A 22,532-nucleotide genomic window follows, 5' to 3' on the forward strand; every position below is an offset into this window, starting at 1 on the left:
CTTTATGATTATTAATTGTCATCATGAGATTTTGTTAAGATAACTGAGTCAAAATGACAGATTGCAGGAGTTTTAATTATTTAAGTCCCAAATGTGCGTTTTGTTTGCTGAAGCAGCATCACATCATGAAAAAATCAGCATGAACTGTGTTCAGTTAAATGAAGTCTAAATCAACAGTAATGTGCTCTTTTAAAAAGCCCGTCGATCCACCACATTTAAAACTCACCAGCTGACAGACGAAGCCTGAAGCTGCGAGTCAAATCAGCAAAACACAAACTGACAAACTGTTGCTGCCACACTGCAGACCTCTGCACCTTTAAAATCAGAGCAGAGATAACAGATGGCGCTGAAGGACAGACGGTGGAGTAAAACTAAATGCAGCCGACGATCGTTCATATTGAATAAATGTTCTCTGCAGCAGAGGTAGATGGTCCACTTCTTAAAACATGTTACATTCAACATGAGCTGAATAAAAAATCTGCAAAAAAAAAAAAAAAAAAAAAAAACTAGCCAATGTCATAAAACCCAAGGTCTGATTACTCATGAACATGAAGGTCGATGAGAGCTCATGAATGAAGCTACACTTATATTTACATTTGATTAGTGTTCACTTCTACATGAGCCTCATTTCACCACAGTCGCCTGCATCGAAGCGTTTGGAAACTCGTCTTTGGTACCATCCAAAAAAAAAAAAAATCAGCTTTTCCAAATGAGAGAGCAGCTAAAAGCTAAAGTGGTTTAATGTCTCCGTGTTGAAAAATCCTCAGAGGAAAATATTCACTGAATTTTGGTGGCAAACCATTTACTGACACCGATTGGCTTTAAAAAACAGAAGAAGGGTTTTTCTGGGAGGAAATCAGCCTGACAGGCTCGCAGTGCTGACTGCAGTGTCTGAAGGCCATTTTGTGTTTCCCACTGATAAGGCGGTTTCTACATGAGGTACTGTATGTGAGGGCGGGCAGGGACCGAGACCAGGACTCTGATGAGCAGCTTAGTACCAGGCTGAGAACAACCTTGGTCCAAGCATTGTGTGAAATCCTCATCTGAGCTCAGGAGCTGCACCAACTGAAGAAAACAACATGAGGAATTCAAGTTTTTACTTGAAGCAAGGCCGTGACAGACGGCAGGCCCCGCCCCCCCACCGGAGCAGATTATCTGGCGTCGTTGAGCTGCCTGGCTACCGTCAGGATCTCCTTGGCTCCTTTGCTCAGCAGTAAGTTGGCCAGGTCGACCCCCAGCCGCTCAGCTCTGCCCTGGGCCTCCCCCGAGATCTTACTGGCGGTGATGCCGACGTGCTGGACCGGCTCCTCCGGCTCCTCCGAGCTCTGTCACATACAAACACGTCAAAACGCGTCGAACAAGGACGACTTCTCACCCAATGCTTGTTCCATCGAGGCTGTTTGACCGTCACCTTGTCATCAGCAGCGACGCTGGCCTGCATGGTCTCCTTCAGACTGTCCGATCCATCCAGGCTGTAAACGGCCCCCGTCAGGTAGAGCTGAGGAAACACAACAAACCGCCCTTTAAGTTTCATACATCAACCGCTCAGCACAGGGAGTCCTCCTTTAATTCACGCCTACATCACCCACAATGCAACAGGACCCTTCAGTCAGAGACCTGCGGAACCGGCTCCTGCTGAACTCACTTCTTTCTAACAGACTTTTTGGAGCTACGAGAAGATGTTACACAACTTCAGAAGCAGTAAACAAACTTGTTCACTGTTTCATGTGTGAAATCAGCAAAGTTAAATCTCTTAATTTGATGGCGTCTTCCTGTGTAGTGAACAAACTAGTGAGCTTCAAAAGCTAAATAAAAAGAGAAAACTGTCCAGTTGATTGGACTGACAAAGGTCTCAAAAAAAAATAAATAAAACATCAACAATCGCTCCAAACAGCAGCTGCAGGTGAAACACACCTGTGTTTAAAATGTCTCACCTGGGAGTCTTTAACCTCCGTGTGGACCGCCACAGGGACGCTGCACCCCCCCTCCTGCAAAAGACAAACAATTCAGCTGAATGAAACTATGTTCGTACCAAAGTGTGTGTGTGTGTGTGTGTGTGTGTGTGTGTGATGTACCAGCTGTTTGAGGAAAGCTCTCTCAGCGATGCAGCGCAGCACAGTGTCCGAGTCGTGGAGGACAGACACCATCTCCAGGATGTCTGTGTCTCTGGCCCGAACCTCCACAGCCAGAGCTCCCTGAAAGAGACACACACACACACACACACACATGTTGTGAACATAATGAATCATCCTCGTCCTCTCTGCTGGAGTCACAGTGTGTATCTGCCTGGTCTCACCTGTCCAACAGCGTACATGCAGTCTTCAGGTTCCAGGATCTAAAACATAAAAACACTCAGTTTGACAGACATCCCTCAGAGAGACGTGAACATGGAGGACTTGATGTGATCGGAACTGTACCTGGCTGATCCGGTTCTCCCAGCCCATCCTCCTGAGGCCGGCGGCAGCCAGGATGATGGCAGCAAAGTCGGCCTTCTCATCCAGCTTCTTCAGACGCGTGTTCAGGTTCCCTCGCTGGAGACGACAGTTCAGGACAGAAACAAATCTGATTTGAACCCCTGCTGGTATCATCAGCCCTTCCTGCTAAAAGGATACGATGTCTTTGAACTCCAGATGGGGGAATCTCTTCTTCAGCTGGGCAGCACGGCGCAGTGAGCTGGTCCCGATCACGCTGCACAAACGCACAACAGGAAATCAGGTTGAATACAAGCAAAAACAAAAACATTACACCATCCTGCCAACCGTACCTGTTTTCTGGAAGCGTATCCAGAGATTTCCCTGCATGTTTTGGATGCAACACAACTGCATCGTGGGGATTTTCTCTCCTAAAGGCAACAAGGACAGCAAGTCAGATAACAACAAATGGACAATGGGTGACATATGACTGGCACTGAGCGCCAATATCGACCAACAGGACCTGCTCCAACAAAGGAAGAACAGTCCCTCTGCTGCAGAGACAGGACTCGTGGTTTAACTCCGTGTTCTCAATCAGGTTGACCTGCCAAACCACATCTTCCCTGTCCTGCTCTCAAACACCTTGGATTTCCAACCAACGCTGACTTAGTTTTAGAAACACTGTGCGTTTGATTCCACCCTTCAGGTCCTACAATGTGGGAGGAATTTCATCCTTAACGTTTGCAAATGATATATTTAGGTTTTTATATATATATATGGGTGCTCAGAGTGCAGGTCAAATATATCTAACAATTGTTTTTACAGTCAGGCCATTTACCTCAATAACTGTTTTCATTTCATCATACAACAATGAGGGAAATTGAATGTTTCACTTTAAAGGTGAGAAAAATTGAGAAATGTCATTGCCAGCTGAAACTATAAATCAAAATCTTGCGTTCAACTGTAGAAATGTTGGCTGCTTTCACGGCTGCAGCGACACTGTTTGATGAATTCTGTCAGCTCTGATGTGAGGTCTCTTACTTCAGCACGGCTCCGATGGTGAATCCTGGAGGCAGCGTGGTGGGAAGATCTTTCAGCGAGTGAACGACCAGATCGACCCTGCAGGACACAAAGAGGGACGCAGTCATGAATGGACATGGCTCCTTTCATGTTTCATGGCACAATACAGCCATTTAACATGTGAAGTGTTTTATGAATTCAAGGCAGCTACAGAACGGGGACACCTGCAGCAGAACTCAAAGGGTTTTCCTCCGCAGGCTTTCAGCACGTAGCCACGGGTGATGTTCTGAACACAACAGGTGGCTGCTGTTTTCAGCGTGTAAAAATATGCATTAAACTCAGCGGTGTATTGTTATTTTAACTTTAGAATAACTGCAGTTGTCAGCTACAGTACAAAAGTATCAGTCTCCTGATGAAACAATGCTGAGGAGACCGTGTGGTATCAGCCGGTCACACTCACTCGTTCCTCTCCAGAGCATTTTCCAACTCTTTGGTGAACAAACTCTTCTCTCCAATCTGCATTAAGAAAAGAGTTCAATTCAGACCTCAACAAACAGATAAGTCGATTAAAGGTCCCATATTTAAACCCAGCCCTATGTTTTATTTTTCAAAGGTTGGTATCCATAATAATCAGAATTGAAGTCAAAGTAGCTGAAGGTTTTTTTAGTGGCGCAGCAGATTTGTAAATACTCATTTAAACAAACTTCACCTTCGATAAAGCTGTGTCAAGGATTTTGTCTCCTGTCGTTGTCATGCCAACTGAAACACAAACAAAATCATTATTTACTGAAAAATGTGATAATGAGCATAATCACATTTTACTTGACCAGTTTACCAATTTTAGAAATGTATGGAACTAGTAATGAACCAAATACTCAAAGTGAAAAAGGTAAAAGCTTGTGACAGCCATAAAGTTGTACTTTATATGTAGAGAGTTTTCTTCCTTTTTCTATAAATGTTTGGAGAAATTCTCACTTATTTCCAAGTGGAGGTCGGGATACAGTTCTTTCAGCTTTGCCGCCACACTGTCAGTCTGAATGCAAGCCAACTGGGACAGAAGAACACAGCAAATGACTTTAGCTATCATATTATTCATACTTTTAAAGAAAAACCTCACAGAGTCAGTGACAATCAAATCAGGATGGCAGACTGAGGAAGGACCAGTCATTTTAAAAAGATACTGTTGAGTCAGAGCTATCTTATCTCTGCATGCGGAGCTGCAGTCGCTGTCCTTTGCTGTATCTGAACCAGCATGGAGGAACGGTGAATTAGATAACTCCTGATTAACTGACACACTGAGACTCATTCATGAGTTATCTTTACAATGGATAAAGCCTAAACCAAAAAATACCCAAGATCCCAAAGCCACGTGCTCTGAAAAGCCTTTAAAGTGTGCTGAAGCAGAGAATTGAATGAGTGTAGAACTTTACCTGGCTTTTTCGGGTTCCAATCCGGATGACCCGGCTAACCTTCCCGTTCCCATCCTGCAGAGAAAAAAAGAGTTAGCTGAAAGAGTTTAAACGTATTTACTTCAGAGGGTTTTCCTGATATTTTATCTGAGTTACCCCTGCACACGTACAACCACATCTAGAAATGCAACCAAGCATTTTGCCTGCTCGCCTCACCCTGATGTACTTATAAGGTCCATCCTCCATATTTCTGAGTCCACGCTGAGCGGCTGCACTGTAGAGGCTATTGTCTGTCCTGTGTGGCTGGGACTGCCTGCTGTGTCCTGGTAAGGAGCCGTGCTGAGGTCATATAGCCTCTAGATACTGAACAGTAGTCTTTTTTACCGGATACCCTCCCCCTCCTCCTTCAGGACCTCCACCCCAAGATATCTCTGGTTCCAAAAGATAAGTGTGCCAATTCATTGAGTCCGTTATAAAAGGCAGGGAGGGGCAGCTAAGGAGGGTCCTGGGTTTCAGGTGTGGTCAGAAAACAGACAGTGAGCAAACTTTCCTCCTCTGTCAGAAAACAGCTCACACTGATGACAACATTGTCAGAATCACTGGGTTTACTTCTATTGTTGGAAAGTTTAGTCTCCATTTAAACAGTCTGTGTGTGTTAAATGAAGAATCTCATCTTTAGACATGCAGACTGCATGTCTCATTCCCACATTAAAAACTGGTGACGAAAGACTGATGTTTAATTTAAAAAGTGAGTTTAGGACACGTGATTGGCTGGAGATTGAATTTCCTATTATATCTGTATTATACATGAAATCACAGATCTTTTGAAATGTGTATATGAGGAATTGTTTTTTATAATTATGATTTGAGCTTAATTTATGCTTCAGCTTGTGTGTATATCCTTTTCTGTGTTCATAAAATATTAGTTATCATTTATGGTTTCCTCCTTTTATTAAAGCAGCATTTTTCACTGTCGCTTAACTTTCATTCAAAAAGAAACTAAATTCAGAAACCTCCGACTTTAACGTTTCATACCAAAGCAGCAGATATCACAATGTAAATTTAAAATGTTAATGATTTTTCAGGACTTAATAATGTGCAATCCTTCAATCGGCGTCATTAACACAGAGTCGAAACGCATTTTATCTGCTAAAATAGACAAACAAAATAGAAGTTCTCCTTGTTATTAGCGTTAAACAACGTAACGTGACTTCGTACAAACCGCATTAAAATAGTGTACAGAAGCTACATTTTAAAGTCTTTACAATTACTTTTTTAGCCGAACGACAATATGGCTTCACTTCAACAAAGGTTTGTATACACGGTATCATTATCGATCATGTATGTAATTTATTAAACTAAATAAAAATCGTTAAAAGAATCAAAGTTAGCCTTTTTAGCTAGCTGTCATTTTACGCAGGTTAGCTCGCCCAGATAACCCGCCCACTCCATACTTCTCGTCCAATGGAAAGGCAGATTACTATAACAGACGTGAGTTTTAGCCAATCGCCGGGCAGAAAATGCCGGTGGATGCGGAAATGGCGCTCTCCTTCAGAGCGAGGGGGAGCTGGCGGATCCACGCTTGGAGAAGAACTCCGGGGTCAATTTGAGTAAAACCTACCGGAGATTTCTTTTCCTCCGACATGTCGACGATCTGCTTCACTTCGGTGATGTGGTCCGACTCAGTGGCGCGTTCCCCGGACAGTAAATCCATGAAAGGAGGTGAAACTCGCGGAGACCGTCAGAGTCCCGCTCCCGTCCGGCTTCCGTATGAATGAACGCGAAACCTCGTGATGTCTTTGGGCCGGTTAGAGGTCATTTCCTTGTTCCCTCCGTCGGGTTTCTCCTGGAAGAGCTGACTGTTAACCTGTGGAAGAAGGAAACGCGACTCTCTCTCTCTCTCTATATATACACACACACTATTTCCTTGCAATTCATATTACGCACCAATTTAGTGACTCTCCAGTTAAGAGCTGTTGTTACAAAGCAACCAGAGGAAATAATAATAATAATAATAATAATAATAATAATAATAATAATAATAATAATAATAATAATAATAATAATAATAAAACTTCACTGCTGTATGATAACCTGATGGTGTGAACATGATAAACATGACCGGTATGTCAACCCTTAACTTGCTTATCAAGTACCACACCTCACAGATAATGAGAATATAATGGCACCATTCAAGATTGAGACTTATATGTGAGCAAGCCCAACAGTCTGTTAACACACTTGAAGCTTTATTGAAACTATTTTAGGAAAAGGACCAATAGACCCATGTGAGGCCTTCCTCCTCTCAGTGAGTGGGATTAACTGTGTGGCTCCAAACACAGTTTAAATGATGACATCTGGTGACTGAAATAAGTTCCTGCAACACTGACTGGTGTGTTGACTGAGGTGGAATAATGGACTTTCAACATGTGTCAATATCAAATTATTATGATGTTATGATTTTCAGTATTATTTTCTTTATTAATGGTTGTTATCAAGAGTGATGTGGCTGTGTCAGAACTTTAAAACATTTTATGACCATGTGTAATAAAATGTAAAAGTGCAAAAGAAAGAAAGACTTTAAAGGTGAAAAACAGTGATCATAATGTGATAGAAATAAAGAGAATGTGTGAAAAAAGAAACTGCCCTTTATTTAGCTCTTGTACATTATCGAAACCAACTAAGGTGACAGTGAGGGAATCCCCATAAAGTTTTTATATGGATAAGGACAAAGAGAAATTGGTTAAATTTATGAATAACATCAATGATTTTAGGTATCCAGAGCTTTATGAATGAATAAGCAGTTATATTTAAGATGAGTTAGGACAGGATTGAATTACATCACTCACCGTGTGCATGTGCTATAAGTCTAACAGATTTTAAGAGTTCCAGCAGAGTGTTACCATAAAACATGAGGACAAACCATTCATCCCTTATTTATTGTTTTTATTGTGTATGACACAACTGTGCTCCGTACAGGATCATGAACTTCGGAGCTCAGCACTGCATCGTGTGCGGAGGGGATCGTTTTCCACTCCAGGCACCGCTGGGAGCTCTGAGGCAGGAGGAGGAGACGCAGCTGTAGTGACTTATTTATGCAACAGGCCAACATTTCGGGGCCCACGTCACCGGTTTGCACGGTGGGCCGATCTGCTGCGGCTCTTCCGGTGGAGACGTGGCTCTGCGCGGCTGCCATATTGACGCTAGCAGGCTAACAACCACACAAACTTGGGAGTCAGCTGCACATTGGCACCTTGTTGTTCCACAGCGGCTCTGAACTCCCCCCCACTCCCCACCCCACCCAGAGCAGGAACCACCGAGACATATAGAACCGTCGTACCGCAGAGAGAGACCCCAAAATGGTGAGTGACAGCCGGGAAATGGCGATGTACCTCCACCTTTTCATCGGGCCTGGCGGTTATCATAACATTGGCTAACCTGGCTAGCAGCTAAAGCTAGTTAGCTCCGAAATAACGAGCGAATACAGACGTTTCTCTCCGCCGTTTAGACATCAGCATCCGCGTGTAAACTCACCCAGTTGCTAAAATGGATGTAATGGATCGCTGTTTCATCACGTGGAGTTGACTTTGAGGTGAAATAAGCCACACTCGGCGTGCAGATACTGCTGACGTTAACTAGCTTAAAGAGCTAGCGCCAGGGTTAGCTCCTGTCATTAGCCGAACCCGAGCTAACGTTACCTGCTGTCAGCTTGTCCCCAGCCAGACAACCCTGATTACGCTGCGGGAACAAACTGAAAACAGACAATAATCATATAAATCTGCCTAATAAGGCCATGAGGGGTTTCATTTTCTGATTTAATCGGCGTTAACAGCCGGTGCTCGTCCACGATCCGGTGGAGGGACGCTGCTCATTTCCAGCTTCAGCCTTTGTCAACGTGGAATGAATGCAGTTCGTCCATTCAATGACCAAAATGCATGAAAGTGCTTTTTAAATGAGCACGCGCTTCAGTACAAACTAATTCGACATGATAGTGTAAATTAAAACACGGCTGTTGAAGCGCATTGTGATTAAAATCACCCACCAAACAGCTTCAGAGATTTTTCGTGAGTTAAAGTTGTTTGTGTGTCTTTTGGGATTCTTAAACATATAAAACTAGAACAGGCGACGTCTGCTGGATCGTTAATCACTAATGATCAATCCTGAGTACGTGTTAAAGCAAAATGTCAACCTTAACAACAGCTTGTCTGCTTAATGACAGACTTCACAAGCTGCAGTTTTGTTGCAGCAGGTAGTTCTGATTCAGGGATGTATTTTCTGAATGTAAAAACTGAAAAGTGACCTGAAGTTAAGGAGATAAATGGCACCTTTTGGTATTGTGTGTTCAAACATGAATGTCCAAGGTGCTTAAAGCTAAAGGTTTCTTCATACAAAACGTGTTGTTGATGCCTTTCCTCTCCTGCAGGTGCTGTTGGCAGCGGCGGTGTGCACCAAGGCCGGTAAGGCCATTGTATCGCGGCAGTTTGTGGAGATGACCCGGACACGTATCGAGGGGCTCTTGGCTGCGTTCCCTAAATTGATGAACACGGGGAAACAGCACACCTTTGTGGAAACAGACAGTGTTCGTTATGTGTACCAGCCACTGGAGAAACTCTACATGGTCCTCATCACCACCAAGAACAGCAACATCCTGGAGGACCTTGAGACACTCAGACTCTTCTCCCGTGTGGTGAGAAATGATGCGGCTTTCTTTCTGTTTGTGCCTGTACATCCGTGACATTTAAAGTTAATGTCTTCACATGATAATATCATTAAGGAAAGAACTACAGGAGGTGATAGTCTGAAACTTTAAATATCAGTGATGATCTCAGAGCTTAAAGGTCCCTGTTGCTTCGACTGATTTTATTTCAGAGGCCATATGTGTTTGTTTACAATTTTGATTAGCGGTTGAAGCAGAACTGTTCTGGTCTGTTGAAGAGAAGCAATACCAATGAGATTGCGTTGTGGAGCTGCAGTGATGTAAACTTGTTTTATAAGTTTGATGTCTCTAGCCAACTTCAGGCTGTTTCTTGACTTTTGATAAATGTGAGAGTAAAACAAAATGGAATTTGATGCTGTAGCGTGCGTAAACTGTAATTCAGAAAATATAAAAAGACAGCATGTAGTTTTCCTGTTAAGGTTGAGTCACAGCCATTGATTAAATATTGAATTAAGGATGCAGATTAACTGGGAATACCGGGTAATATGAACATCCCTCTCTAAAAATAAGTAATTTAAAGGCTTAAATGACCTATGAGTTCCCTCACCACTTAGCAGAAAGTTGATAAGGTCCAATGAATGTCGGGCTCTGGTGTTAAAAGATGTGGTGGTTGAGCAGCCAGTAATTCTGATGATGAGTGACAAATTGAGTAAACATTCAAAAATAAAAGGACTTGGCTCTGCAAAACAGAGGAGAGTAGCTAACCCTTTCAGGTAAAAGTGACAGCTACAACTCCAATCTATCAAGGTCTCTGACTGTTCTAGCTCTTAGGGGACGTACCTGAGTGAATCTTGATTCAAATGTAGTTCTAGCTGTGAAACAGCCTCATGGGTGTTTTTTATGGTATTTCATGAGTCAGTGTATAGTGGTGTTAAACTCTTTATTTTCCTTGCTATGCAGGCATCAAGAGCTGACAGCATGTGGACAGTGTGGGCTTTTTCTCAGCTGCCGTCACCTTTTTTTTTTTTTTTTAAAGAAACATGAAAACCTATGGGAAGTGACTGTAACATGCAGTGAAGCAAACTCCAGCTCCTTACTAAATATTGATGGTGTATCTGCTTCTCATACAATTGTAGATGTTTAACAGTATCTATATTTTAAACGAAATCTAGTGTTAAAGTAAGAGTTTTTTTGTATCATTAAGTATCTTTAATCACGACTTTCCTGTTCATTAGTGTGGTGAATGAAAAACATGTTAATGCCCTCACATGAAAAAAACGGGCCACATCAGTTAGAGCTACACCCTGTAAAGTCACTTAATGAATAATTAGCACCCTTAGCATAAATCAGTCCATGAACTAAATCTTTTGACAAAGATAATCTGCCATTTAACTGAAAATATGGTGCTGTGGATTTCCTGATAAACAGCATTCCTACACAAGTTTTATAATTATAATTTTTTTTTTTAACTTTCAGACTCAGACACTGAATTTAAAGGATAAAGAAAATTGTTGTGTGTAGTTTTATATTTTGGTGATTTGGTTATTACACTATTTACACCTTCAACTAACACACGCTGTAAATGGTGAAATAGTTTCAGCATTAATATTCATTTTTATGTTGTCACTTTGTTTTTGAAATGAAAGAACTTGAATTACACCCGAAAACAAAGAAGGCAGTGAATACAAAGAAATTGGCCTTGATCCAACATTTGATATGAGCCAATATTTATCTTTTTGTTAAATGCAGCCTTAATATTGTTTTTCAAAGACATCTAATTTTTCAATTGAAATAATTATTAAACAGATAGATGATCAACCAGAAAGTCTTACTGTTGGAACTGAAGAAACCGTTTGTTCATCTGTGTTTGTTCAGCGTTGGAGAGTTCATGTTACTCCTTCACAGATGATCAGTCATAAAGTCGCTCACACAATCAACATTATTTGTTTTAAGAAGTCACTGAGACACTGACTGAAAATGAGGAGCTGTTTGCTGAACGCTTTCTATGCTGCTCTTCTAGGCATTTGTCCAAATCTCGTCTGAACTCAGTCACTCACCAATGGACCCTGATTGATGATTCTTAGTTACAGCAGATCGCTGATTCACACTGTTTTGCTAAAGTGCAGAATCAAGTGATATAAAGACAGTTTTATTCCAGCAGCCATCAGTCAGATGTAGAAGGTGAAGTAAGCAAATGTGTAATTTATTGATTTCCTTACTTTTTGCTTATCTATAGAGCTTTAATTAGCATACATTAAATTTACCTCCAGGTATTAATAAAGTAAACTAATCCATAATATTCATACAAACTAACTTTGCACTGCAGCTGCAACAGCATCAGGCTGATGTGGCTGAAACAGCTGAGCATGTTTCTTATTTTAGTCCATACTGATCATTTTGAGTATATCTGGATTAAAACTGATTAGAACTCTTCATGTTCAACTCAGGTAGGCTCAAATTAAGTGATTACACAGGATTGCGTCATGTTTAGAGTATGTGATGACTGGTTGATCAAAGGATGTTCATTACAGGAGCTTAACGTCTGACATCTGTATTAGTACAAAGAGCTTCAAGCTTCAATCTCTGCTGTTAATACTGAGCAGCAGCTGCTGTTTCAAGTTACAACGGGTGTAAGGTGCATTCAAGCTTAAAAAAATAACTGGGGAACTTTTTCTTCTTCAGTTTAACTTCCTTTGTCAATGTGACACCCTAAATCAACATATTGGACCCAAAAAGTTGTAGAAACATAAACTGTGGAAAATAGTTTTTTACCATTAAAATCATAAAAATGGTTGGTGACTGACAGGAGGTTAAAATACAAACAGAAGAAAGTGTTTAGTTGTATTTGTTTCCTTTTCAGGATCAGTGTAGTTGCCATTGGTCAGACTTTCAGCCCAGATTCACTTCAGGTTGAAATCTTTGCTCTCGTCCAGTCGAGTGACATTTATTTGTTTTTCCTGCCGGTTCAGATCCCAGAATACTGTCGTGTCCTGGAGGAGAGCGAGATCTCAGAGCACTGCTTCGACCTGATCTTTGCCTTCGACGAGATTGTGGCATTAGGCTACAGAGAGAACGTGAACCTAGCTCAGATCCGCACCTTCACAGAGATGGACTCCCATGAGGAGAAGGTTTTCCGTGCTGTCAGAGAGGTGAGCTCACTCTGTAATGGCTGACGTGGTTATTAAAATAGGATTCCTCTGTTGTAGGAGGCCATGACTATAGAGACGAGTTTACATCTGCTAGACAGTTTTATTTAGAATATGTAGAAATAATCACAAAATATTTGAACATTTGTTTGTGGTTTTGTAATTCCTCAGACTCAGGAAAGAGAGGCCAAGGCAGAGATGAGAAGGAAAGCCAAGGAGCTGCAGCAGGCAAGAAGGGACGCCGAGCGCTCTGGAAAGAAGGTGCCAGCGTTTGGCGGTTTTGGCAGCGCTGGCATGACCAGCATCTCCTCAGGGTCCATCATCACAGACACCATCGTGGAGCCGGAGAAGCCCAAGATCACACCTGCTGCAGTCAGGTAAAGGCTCAGAAACAGAATGAAGCACAATGCTGTGTGTTCTGGTAAAAACCAAAAAAGCTTTATTTTTTCCCTCCCCTTTTCAGACCAAGTGGACCCAGTAAGGCTCTGAAACTGGGAGCTAAAGGGAAAGAGGTGGACAACTTTGTCGACAAGCTGAAGTCTGAGGGTGAAACCATCATGCCCACCTCAGGAAAGAGAGGCTCAGATGTATCAAAGGCTCTGCCTCCACCCGTCAACATGGAGAGGTACCAACACAGCACAGCCTCTGAATTTTGTTCTCCTGGTGTCATCTGAGGTCCATACGTGGGCGTGTACTTGAAAGTTTTCATAATTTTTAAAAAGGATTTAAAATATATTTCAGGCTCATTACTCCTGCTGTTGTTTTGAATTATGATCAAACTAAATACTTCTTTAAAAATGTTTTTACTTCTGCAACAATACAACGATGGGTAGGGTGTTAAACAATTAAGACGAAGCAGGTGAAGGAGGATGTGATGAACTGGAGTGAGTGTGATACTGACAGGCTTAAAGTCTCTTCTGTAAACAGTCGTAGAGTATTGAAGTATTGTATTACTACTGTATTAAATACAATACTTGGTCCAGACTCTGACCAGTCAGGTTTTGAATGAAGCAATTTTAACGTCATTGAACTGAGAAATATTCATTTGTAATTCATGATCAAAATATTTTGGTTTGACAGAATGTAATGATGATAGCTGCTATTAAAATGTCAGTACAGTCCATTTAGCATCATCTGTGTAAAATGCGTTGACTTGAAACGCTCAAATTTATAGAAATTCATCTGCAGCGTTTGTGCTCACGAGACCTGAGCCTGAAACCTGCAGACTGTTATTAGTTATTAGTGCACACCTCACAGCCAGAGATAATATCTCAACAAACTGAGATCAGATCAGCGTCCAGCTGATTAATTCCGTGTCTCATAGTTGCTCAGTTAGCAGATTCAGCTGAACGTCCTGAGTCACGACTCTCCCCTTAACGAAGGATCACAGCTGTCTGGACTGTAATGATAATTACCTGTGCTGCTTTTTTACCTTTTTGTCAGTTGTTTCCACAAAGAACACATTTAACACACTCCATTATAGCCACATACACAAAGTGTTGGGATGTGTTTCTTCTCCAGCGTGCACCTGCGCGTGGAGGAGAAGATCTCGCTGACCTGTGGCCGTGACGGCGGCCTGCAGAACATGGAGGTGTTGGGCATGGTGACGCTCCGAGTCACAGACGACAAGAACGGACGCATTCGCCTCATTATCAACAATAATGACAACAAAGGGCTGCAGCTGCAGGTTGGTGGACACATCGTGTTCACACACCTGTAAAAACAGGCTGCTGTTGGTGTTTCATGTTTGCGTCCGCTCTTCTGTAGACACATCCCAACGTGGACAAGAAGTTGTTTACAGCAGATTCTGTGATTGGCCTGAAGAATCCAGAGAAGTCTTTCCCACTCAACAACGATGTCGGTGTGCTGAAGTGGAGACTACAGACCACAGACGAGTCCCTCATACCTCTTACCAGTACGTTCTCAAACATCTGATTCATCCAGAGTAACAGAGTCTCACTTATTATTTACATGTGACGTGTGTCAGACTGAGAAAAAGTCTGTTTCACATAATTTCAAGAATATTTCCCTTCTAGTCTCTATGAAGAGGCTGACTTTGATACAAGGGGCAGACAGAAAATATAAATCTGGGTTTGAACCATTTGACCAGCTGCAAGCGGAGCCAGACATTTTCTGTCAACAATAAATCCTGTTAATTTAAAATGAGGAGAAATCAAACTCCGGGATCCTGCAGACAGAGAGACAGAGCTAACACACTGCTGCTGTGTCGCTGTTGTGTAACCACATAAAATGAGCCAGCTTCTGTTTCTTTCATTAGATAATCTGAGCAATAAGACACACAGTTATTGGACAGTTGTGTTTAACACATGCATATGAGAAATTACTATTTCTTACTGACCTTATTATCTTCACGTCACAGTACTAACAGTAGTGTTTCAGTTAATCTCCCCCTCTCTTCTCTGTCGATCAGTAAACTGCTGGCCGTCAGAGAGCGGCACCGGCTGTGATGTCAACATCGAGTACGAGCTGCAGGAGGAGAGTCTCGAGCTCAACGACGTGGTCATCAGCATCCCTGTACCGTGAGTACATCCTGACATCCATGCTACGACTTTTTACTAAGATTTGGATCAGCCTGAAGCTTCGACAGAAGCTCCAACGAATGAGCAGAACTCCTGATCAGATAAAGAGAGACGCTTCAGATCAGCTCCAGAACGACCCAAACACATGAGAGGAACTTTGGTTTGGTTATTCTGCTTTACAGTTGTTTAATGAGCTAATATCCCCTGTTACAGTGAATCTTAAGTCACATATATCATTAACTGAGGTTGAGCTGGTTCTGAAAACTTTTTAAAAATGACAACTTGATAAAGAAGCACAAACATGAAAATGCTTAATGTGGTTTTTAACACTTCAGGATGAAACGTGCTTGTCATATTTAGTATTTTCAGATTTGGACAATTGGAAGTGTGGAAAAATGAAAACATCTATAAATTTCAGACACTTTTGTTTACAGATTCAAGCACATAAGATTTGATAAGTAGAAAGGGAAGCTGTCAGTGTGTGTTTTTTATAAACTGAGTATGTGAGGAAACATAAAATACACAATTCTGAATCTGTCGTTTTTAAGGACAACTTTTTCTCCGTGCAGAAATAATGAACAAAGATCCACAAAGTGTTAGAGGCATTGAGTCTCATGAACATGCAGCCAGTTAAAACTGCATTCACTGATGTCACCCTGCTGCCGTGCAGATCTGGGGTGGGAGCTCCCGTCATCGGGGATCTGGACGGGGAGTACAAACATGACAGCAGGCGAAACGTGCTGGAGTGGTGCCTACCCGTCATCGACGCCAACAATAAGACCGGGAGCCTGGAGTTCAGCATCGCCGGACAGCCCAACGACTTCTTCCCCATCAATGTGTCCTTTGTGTCCAAGCGCAACTACTGCGACATCCAGGTGGGCAGAAATGTTTCCTGTCACATGACCGAGCTGAGATCAGGTCTCCTTTACTATGATTTATAACCACAATCACGCATTGATTAAAAAAAAAAAAAAAAACAACAATATACTGTTTTGTTTTGTTTTTTTTTATCATCCTCACATGTTGAGGACAAAATCTAACAAGATAGAAAGGTGCAGGCTTATATGATGTAGATATATTTCTCCCAATTCCCAAAATATTTCGTAGTTCGTATTGTATAATTAAATTAGACCAGTTTATGAGTCACTTCTTTGGCCGAGGTATAAGTCTGATAGAATTTCAATCAGAATAAATACAAACGGTCCAAGAACAAATCAGAGCAGTCCACCACACATCCATTCCGTGTTCAATCCACAATTATTTTTAGAGATTAGGAGCCTTTTTTCCTCCACAGCCAGACACTAAATGATGAAAATGATTAGTTAGTTTCAGCCACATTGAGAAAAGTCCGTCAGCACTTGAACGGCGAGTATTCACTGATTGATCACCTCTTACTTCCTGTTTAGTCATTATTTTTCTTGAGGAAAAAGAACAGGAGTGTTGTGAAATGTTATGAGACGGCATCACATTCCTACTGATGTTTCTGCCTTTCTCTTCCCTCCAGGTTACCAAAGTGACTCACGTAGACGGTGACAGCTCCGTTAGATTCTCTTCGGAAACCTCCTTTGTTGTCGACAAATATGAAATCCTGTAAAAAGAAAAGAAATAATAATCGAGAAAACAGCAAAATTTCAAAAAAAAAAAAAAAATCACCAACAAAAAAAAAAAGTCCAAATCTATGCTTCAGAGAAAGATTGACGATTTCTTTGCCTGCCCACCCTGTATACTACTTCAGAGACTGTGTACATCGACAGGACTGCGTCACGCCTCTTCCTGTGGTGGAGCAGAGCAGCGGTGGTGTATTTATATGTTTGTATGCGAGAGGATCATCTATATATAGAGTTAATTGAACAGGTAAAAAACCGACAAACTCACACAAAAGAAAAACTACGCTGATGCTGTTGTGTTCGCCGAGCAGAGCTGTAAAGACACGGTAGAGGATGACTGCGTGGCGGCGGCCGCCAGACGCCGGCATCCATCTCTAGAGAGGGAGAACAGGAGCCCGAGGGCCGCCGGCGTGAGCGCTGGTAGTTTAACATCCTCCACAAACTGTCTCCTTCACACTCACAATGATCACACGTCCGTCGATTCTTGAATGGGGTTCTTGTTTTCTTTGTCTTTCAGATTTTCTTATCCGTAATAACTGCAGCATCGTAGCTGTCTCAATCATTATAAGCCTGTCGCTCTTTAATCGTTAAACTGTTGTGATTTTTTTTGCTCTATTGATATCTCACTTCAGATGATTTTTTTTTTTTTCCCTTTCCTCTTCCTTCTTGTAAGAACTGATTTTTGTAGAGGTAACACATCGGCAAAAGACTATATAAATATATATATATATGCGGCTCCTTGCTCAGCATACTGTCTGTCCTGTCTGCGGTTATCATCAGCAAAATGATCCTTTTTATTTTTAACTTTTTTTTTTTTACTGTTCTGTGTATGATGACTTTGTTTACCACTAATCTGGATATTGAAATTTGACAGTGAAGAGCAGGACTTTATAGGTGACTGTCAGCTGCAGGAGCAAAGTTAACTACCAGTCAAAACATTAGACTTTTGAAATTTCTTACTTCTATTTTTTTTTTTTAAATGGGTAACAATTCCAACCACTCCACTTTGTCAAAAGGAAATGCCGTGTTTCACCCTGGCCCGACCATCAGCCCCTTTTGATACGAGAGAACAAACGGTGCTTTGAACGCAGCCCAGAAATAACAACACAACCCTCCGATCTAACATCCCACGAGGCATTTATGGATCTGAGCAGGAGTGTGTGTGTGTGTGTGTGTGTGCGCGCGCGCTGGTAGGTTGGAGGAAATCCATCCACACCAGCAGAACAGGGATCCCAGACCATTGCCCTCACGGCGAGCTGAGCAGAGGCCTCCGTTCCTCCTGCTGCTCTTCCATTCAGTCATCCTTTACTCCTCACTTTATCTAAATACACTTATCTGCCATGTTCTTGTTTTTTTTGTTTGTTTGGTTTTTCTGTGTGTTTTTCTTTTTTTTTTTTTCATTTGTACTCCCTGAATTTCAATTTAGCTGTGGCTGTGTGGATGTGGCGTTGAAAATGGCGGTTTTGACCATTTTTAACAGAATTACTGAAGGGGAATCTTAACATTCCAGTGTACAATTAGAAAAAAGACTCTTTAATGGAATAAAATGTATTATTGAAAATGGAACACTGACTTTGGTTTGTTCAATTAGCCGACTATGCTTCTTAAGTTTTATTTAATGGGTGTTTAGGAGGGTGGAGGGAAACCAGATAAGTTTTGGTGGGGGGGTTGGATGAGGAACCCCCCCCCCATTGGCACATTTTACACTGACAGCTATAAACCCCTCCTATGTCTCCATTTTAAAAACACAATGGCTGCTCCCCCAGCTCCCCCCCCCCCACTGGGGCCCCTGATGATGTGTGGAAGTTAGCTTCCACTGACAGCCTGCATTTGAGGCGTTCAGGGACATCTGTAAGTTGTAGTTGTTCCTAATATTTAGGCCCCCCCAAGTGTGAGTTTGCTAATGAGCCAGACTAAACGAATCTTTCCTGTTACTTCCTGTGTTAACTGATCCGCCGCCTTTAAATGTTCAGGACGATTCACGGTTGTTCTCAGATCACTGCGTCTTCACGCTGACGTTTAGATGTCACTGTTCGTTTGCTGTGTCGTTAGTTGTGCGTAAACAAAATCATCCTCAGAGGAACATGAACATGAATCAGTAACACAGCTTTAATTTGATTGAACACATGAATTATATTTATCCGTATTACTTCAGTAGTCCAGTTTTGCATAATTGAGCTTGGTGAGCATGTTTTTTTTTTTTTGTTTGTTTTTTTGATTTCATTACAAATGCACTGAATTCTTTCCACCCCCCTTCGGCCTCCCCATGTTTCTGAATTAGCAGGAAGTTCGATGAAGTCATCTTTAGTCAGAGCATAAAGAGGAAACTCAGCTAAAAATGATTTAACATGCTAAATTTATATCAAATTAAAAATGAACTGTTGTGACTGTTTGGCCTCTAAAAGGAAAATCCACCTTAACACCGACACTGAGCTGAGGGCGGTTTTTAAGGGGGACGGACACGTTCTATGTGTTTGTGTTTTCAGCAGTTTGGGGTCAAAGGTCAAACAAACAGTTCGGATGTCAAAACAAACCCTTCGTTGTTGTTTTTTGTGTGTCATTGGGTTGTTGTTTTAACATTTTGGCCTCCAGTTTAAAAAAAAAAAGGCGGTCAGAGTGAAGATGAGGAGGATGAGGAAGATGATCTGGGCTGATGGTGGCGGGCCTGCTTTATGCACACAGGTGGATTATGGGACGGGAGGAGAGCAGCAGCCCAACAGATGGGTGAGCGCTGAGACTGGAGGGAGGAGGGAGCAGGACTTTAAAAGGGTCAGAGGGGGCGAGTTCAAGAGAGCTTACCGGCACCCATATTAGGACTGCGGGGCTTTTGGAGGGGGGTGTTAATAGCAGCCCTCCAGTCATAAAAAGAGGGTGTGTCTGCTTTCCGAATGAATGAGCAGCCTGATAAGCTTTGTGAAGGGTCTCAGAGGACGGGCGGGGGGGCGGGCAGGAGACGCCGCAGACACTGTTGTCTTTGGCATGTTGGACACTCAGTCTCAGTCTCTGCACAGATTCACTCTGAATGTAGCGACCGGATCAGCAATCGCAGGGATCGAGCCGTTTCTCCTGGATGGAGGCAGAACTTGGAAAAGTTTGGTAACTTCTCATCTCCTCAGCTGGATTCAAGGATGATGCTGAAGAAAGTGAGATTCAAGGTAGGAACGCTCACTCGCAGACCACAGAAATCCTCTGTAGAGCTCCAGCACACCGCAGGGCTCCGATGTGTCGGATAGTCCTGTCTCCTTCCTGAGGCAACTATCTCACAGGAAGTGATGTGGAAAATAAAGAAGGAGGAATTCACAGGAGAAATAACAGATTATCTCTGACTGACCTGCGGCAGACAAATCATAACGACATACATGAAACTGACAGATTACTGATCCAATATTACTGTGAATATCTCTTAATCCACGAGCTTTGGGATCTCATCCCTTCCTTTTCTACGAAAACCTTCAGTGTGTGTGTAAAAAGCCGCTCTGGGCCTCAGCTGGATCTTCATCAGCTGCTCAGCCTGCAGTTCAAAGGGAAGAGCTGCTGTGTGGCGACGCTGAGGCGATAATTACAGCAGAGGAGCTGGAGCTGCTGGTTCCCACCACTGTAAACACTCTGCTGTCACACATGTGGCCACCAAACAGCAGCTGTTGTCGCCTTATTATCTGACGTTGTGCGCTGGTTTGCTCTTATTTCCTCGTGTATGAATTCATAAGTGGCATTTCGTTATGTTGTGTCGTTCTCTAAAAGTTAAATGTTTCAGAGACATTAAAGTTCTCTTTATTTAACTCTTTATTAGTTTGTCTGTTGTCTGTCGCTGGTCATGTTGTGTACATCGATGTTAATAGTTTAAAGGTCCATACAGTGTGTGTGTGCTTTTTCCTTTTTATCTTCTCACCTTTTACAAACAACTTTTTTCGCTCTATTCTTGACTCTTTATGCCACTTGGCACCATTTTCTTCGTCACATTTTTACCTTCCTTGTGTTTTTATGTCTGTATGTCTCATTGTTTCCTCTTTTTGGGAATTATGTTTGTATCTGAGCAACAGATAAATAAAATATCTATCTATCTGTTTATCCAAGATAATTCTCTTAAAATATAATTTTCTGTCTTCTTTATTCTAACAACAGTGTGTCTCTTATTTGAGTCAGTGAATTAAATGTGGAGACTTCATAAAGTAGAACAGAGTTCAGGCCTGAGTGGGGTTTGTATTGATGGATTAGTTATTGCCCCTGCAGGGGGTAAACAGCCTGCAGAGGAGGGAGGGGGGGTGAGTAACTGCAGGTCAGGGCTGTTAATGTGATCATGTGATCAGCCGTCACCTCCAGCTGTTCTTCTTTTCTCAGGACGGTCAGTCAGAGAGGGAGGAAGGTTTCTGTTTATGTGGCAGTTTTCACAGATTAGAAATGCAAAATTAAAATAGGAAACATGAAGTTTTTGGAAGGAGCTTGTTTGAATTTGAGGGTTTTAGCTGCTTCAAAGAGACGCTCTGAGAACTTTAGGTGTAGTTCGGTGGTATGAGGGGAGTGGGGGGGTATTTTAATTAAACTGGGTATCAGCAGAGGGAGGATGGAAATGCTCTGATGTTTGATCTCTTTCTGTGTCTTAAAGCCTGTAAAGCTCATTGGAGATAAACCCTCCAGCTCAGTCACTTCATTTGTTATCGCTGACGGCCTGCAGGAGGACGGACGACATGAGATAAGATGTTAAACTGCAAATTCCACAACAAACACAAACGTTACATTCATCACACAACAGACGCACACCTGACCGGACCTGGCACTAGGTGGCAGGAGTGCTCCGTCCTCCTGCTCTCTGAGCCGGCGCCTGGAGCCAAACTGTGTAAATCCTGCAGAGCCCATTGTCAGCCCTGACAGACGGAGCATGACACGACGACTGACGTGGACCTGATTGTAGGAGTCCTCCGTCACTCGGCGCTCAGTTGTGCTGCTCCACATTGAAAAAAAAAAAGACAAACAAAGATTTGAAACAACAGGGCTGCAGCTTCCCTCAGCATGGCCCGGGGCTGTGGGGGCAACACGTGGGCGTCTGATCCACCACCCGTCAACTGCAGATGCATCCTGGCAAAAAAAAAATCCTTCACAAAATCTTTACAGTACATTCCTCCCCCTCTGCCCGCCCTGAATCGCTCCATAATTGAATTTCCACCCCGGCTGACGGTATCAGATCCTCCAATCAGCTCAGAGGAAGGAGTCAGGCCCATCGAGGCCTTTGATGCTCATAATGAGCCCTGCAGCACTCGCTGTGTGTTTCTATAAAGGCGTGAGGATTTGAATGGCTGTGTGGGTGCTGTTGTGGTAATGGTGGTTGGGGGGGGTGAGCCAAATATGCTTTTCATTAAAGATGAAAGGTGAGAGAGCTTTTTACTTTCTCAGACGTCTTTTTATGTGTTAAGTGTGTGAAATTTACCTTTGACCCCCGGTGGTGTGTTGGCTACCTGCGGGCGCTGCACTGATGAGGCTCGCTGCCATGTTGGCTGGCGTTTCCCTCCCCAGACAAAAGGGGCAATAGGAAGGACAATTTAAGGCCTCCGCTGTCGCCTCTTTTTGTGTTTCACTGCACGTGTACTAAAGCTGCTCAAGGCAACATAGCACACATTCAGCTCAGAGAGAAGTTCTCCTCCTGAGCTTCAGTCGACTCAAATCCCGTAATAATAATATACGATGTGACGTCTGTTTCCTGTATCACCAACACATCAGATGTCTACATGTGACATCTCAGTTTGCTGG

The 22,532-nt window shown here is 42.6% G+C and overlaps 2 protein-coding genes across 3 annotated transcripts; one reads left to right on the forward strand and one right to left on the reverse strand.

Moving 5' to 3' along the window:
* Positions 1–479: 479 nt before the first annotated feature.
* Positions 480–6,609, reverse strand: LOC115052792 (porphobilinogen deaminase). 2 transcript variants are annotated; one of them, XM_029517128.1, is made up of 14 exons: positions 6,462–6,609; positions 4,862–4,915; positions 4,407–4,479; positions 4,141–4,190; positions 3,892–3,947; positions 3,453–3,530; positions 2,765–2,842; positions 2,613–2,688; positions 2,418–2,531; positions 2,297–2,335; positions 2,076–2,195; positions 1,935–1,988; positions 1,412–1,498; positions 480–1,325 (listed from the first exon to the last, which is right to left on the reverse strand). In XM_029517128.1, exons 1-14 carry the CDS (start codon positions 6,552–6,554, stop codon positions 1,152–1,154), a joined length of 1,146 nt encoding a protein of 381 aa, XP_029372988.1. In that variant the 5' UTR covers positions 6,555–6,609; the 3' UTR covers positions 480–1,151. The 2 variants fall into 2 exon arrangements, with proteins under 2 accessions (XP_029372988.1, XP_029372989.1); XM_029517129.1 differs by lacking the exon at positions 6,462–6,609 and adding an exon at positions 5,057–5,086.
* Positions 6,610–8,020: 1,411 nt separating this feature from the next.
* arcn1b (archain 1b) lies at positions 8,021–16,867 on the forward strand. Its single transcript, XM_029517127.1, has 10 exons — positions 8,021–8,202; positions 9,264–9,527; positions 12,467–12,646; positions 12,815–13,020; positions 13,107–13,268; positions 14,165–14,330; positions 14,411–14,558; positions 15,075–15,183; positions 15,854–16,058; positions 16,688–16,867. The coding sequence occupies exons 1-10, from the start codon at positions 8,200–8,202 to the stop codon at positions 16,775–16,777; spliced, it is 1,533 nt and encodes a 510-aa protein (XP_029372987.1). The 5' UTR covers positions 8,021–8,199; the 3' UTR covers positions 16,778–16,867.
* The last annotated feature ends 5,665 nt before the right edge of the window (positions 16,868–22,532 follow it).

This window comes from Echeneis naucrates, chromosome 13, assembly GCF_900963305.1.
Source record: "Echeneis naucrates chromosome 13, fEcheNa1.1, whole genome shotgun sequence".
Lineage (NCBI taxonomy): Eukaryota > Metazoa > Chordata > Actinopteri > Carangiformes > Echeneidae > Echeneis > Echeneis naucrates.

Coding starts and splice junctions, on each gene's coding strand:
- LOC115052792 (XM_029517128.1), bottom strand. CDS start 6,554: ATGGATTTACTGTCCGGGGAACGCGCCACTGAGTCGGACCACATCACC. Junction 2,532..2,612: donor ATCTGGAGTTCAAAGACATC/GTATCCTTTTAG, acceptor TGTCGTCTCCAG/CGAGGGAACCTGAACACGCG. Junction 1,499..1,934: donor CGGAGGTTAAAGACTCCCAG/GTGAGACATTTT, acceptor GTGTTTCCTCAG/CTCTACCTGACGGGGGCCGT.
- arcn1b (XM_029517127.1), top strand. Junction 12,647..12,814: donor TTTTCCGTGCTGTCAGAGAG/GTGAGCTCACTC, acceptor GTAATTCCTCAG/ACTCAGGAAAGAGAGGCCAA. Junction 14,559..15,074: donor GTCCCTCATACCTCTTACCA/GTACGTTCTCAA, acceptor TCTGTCGATCAG/TAAACTGCTGGCCGTCAGAG.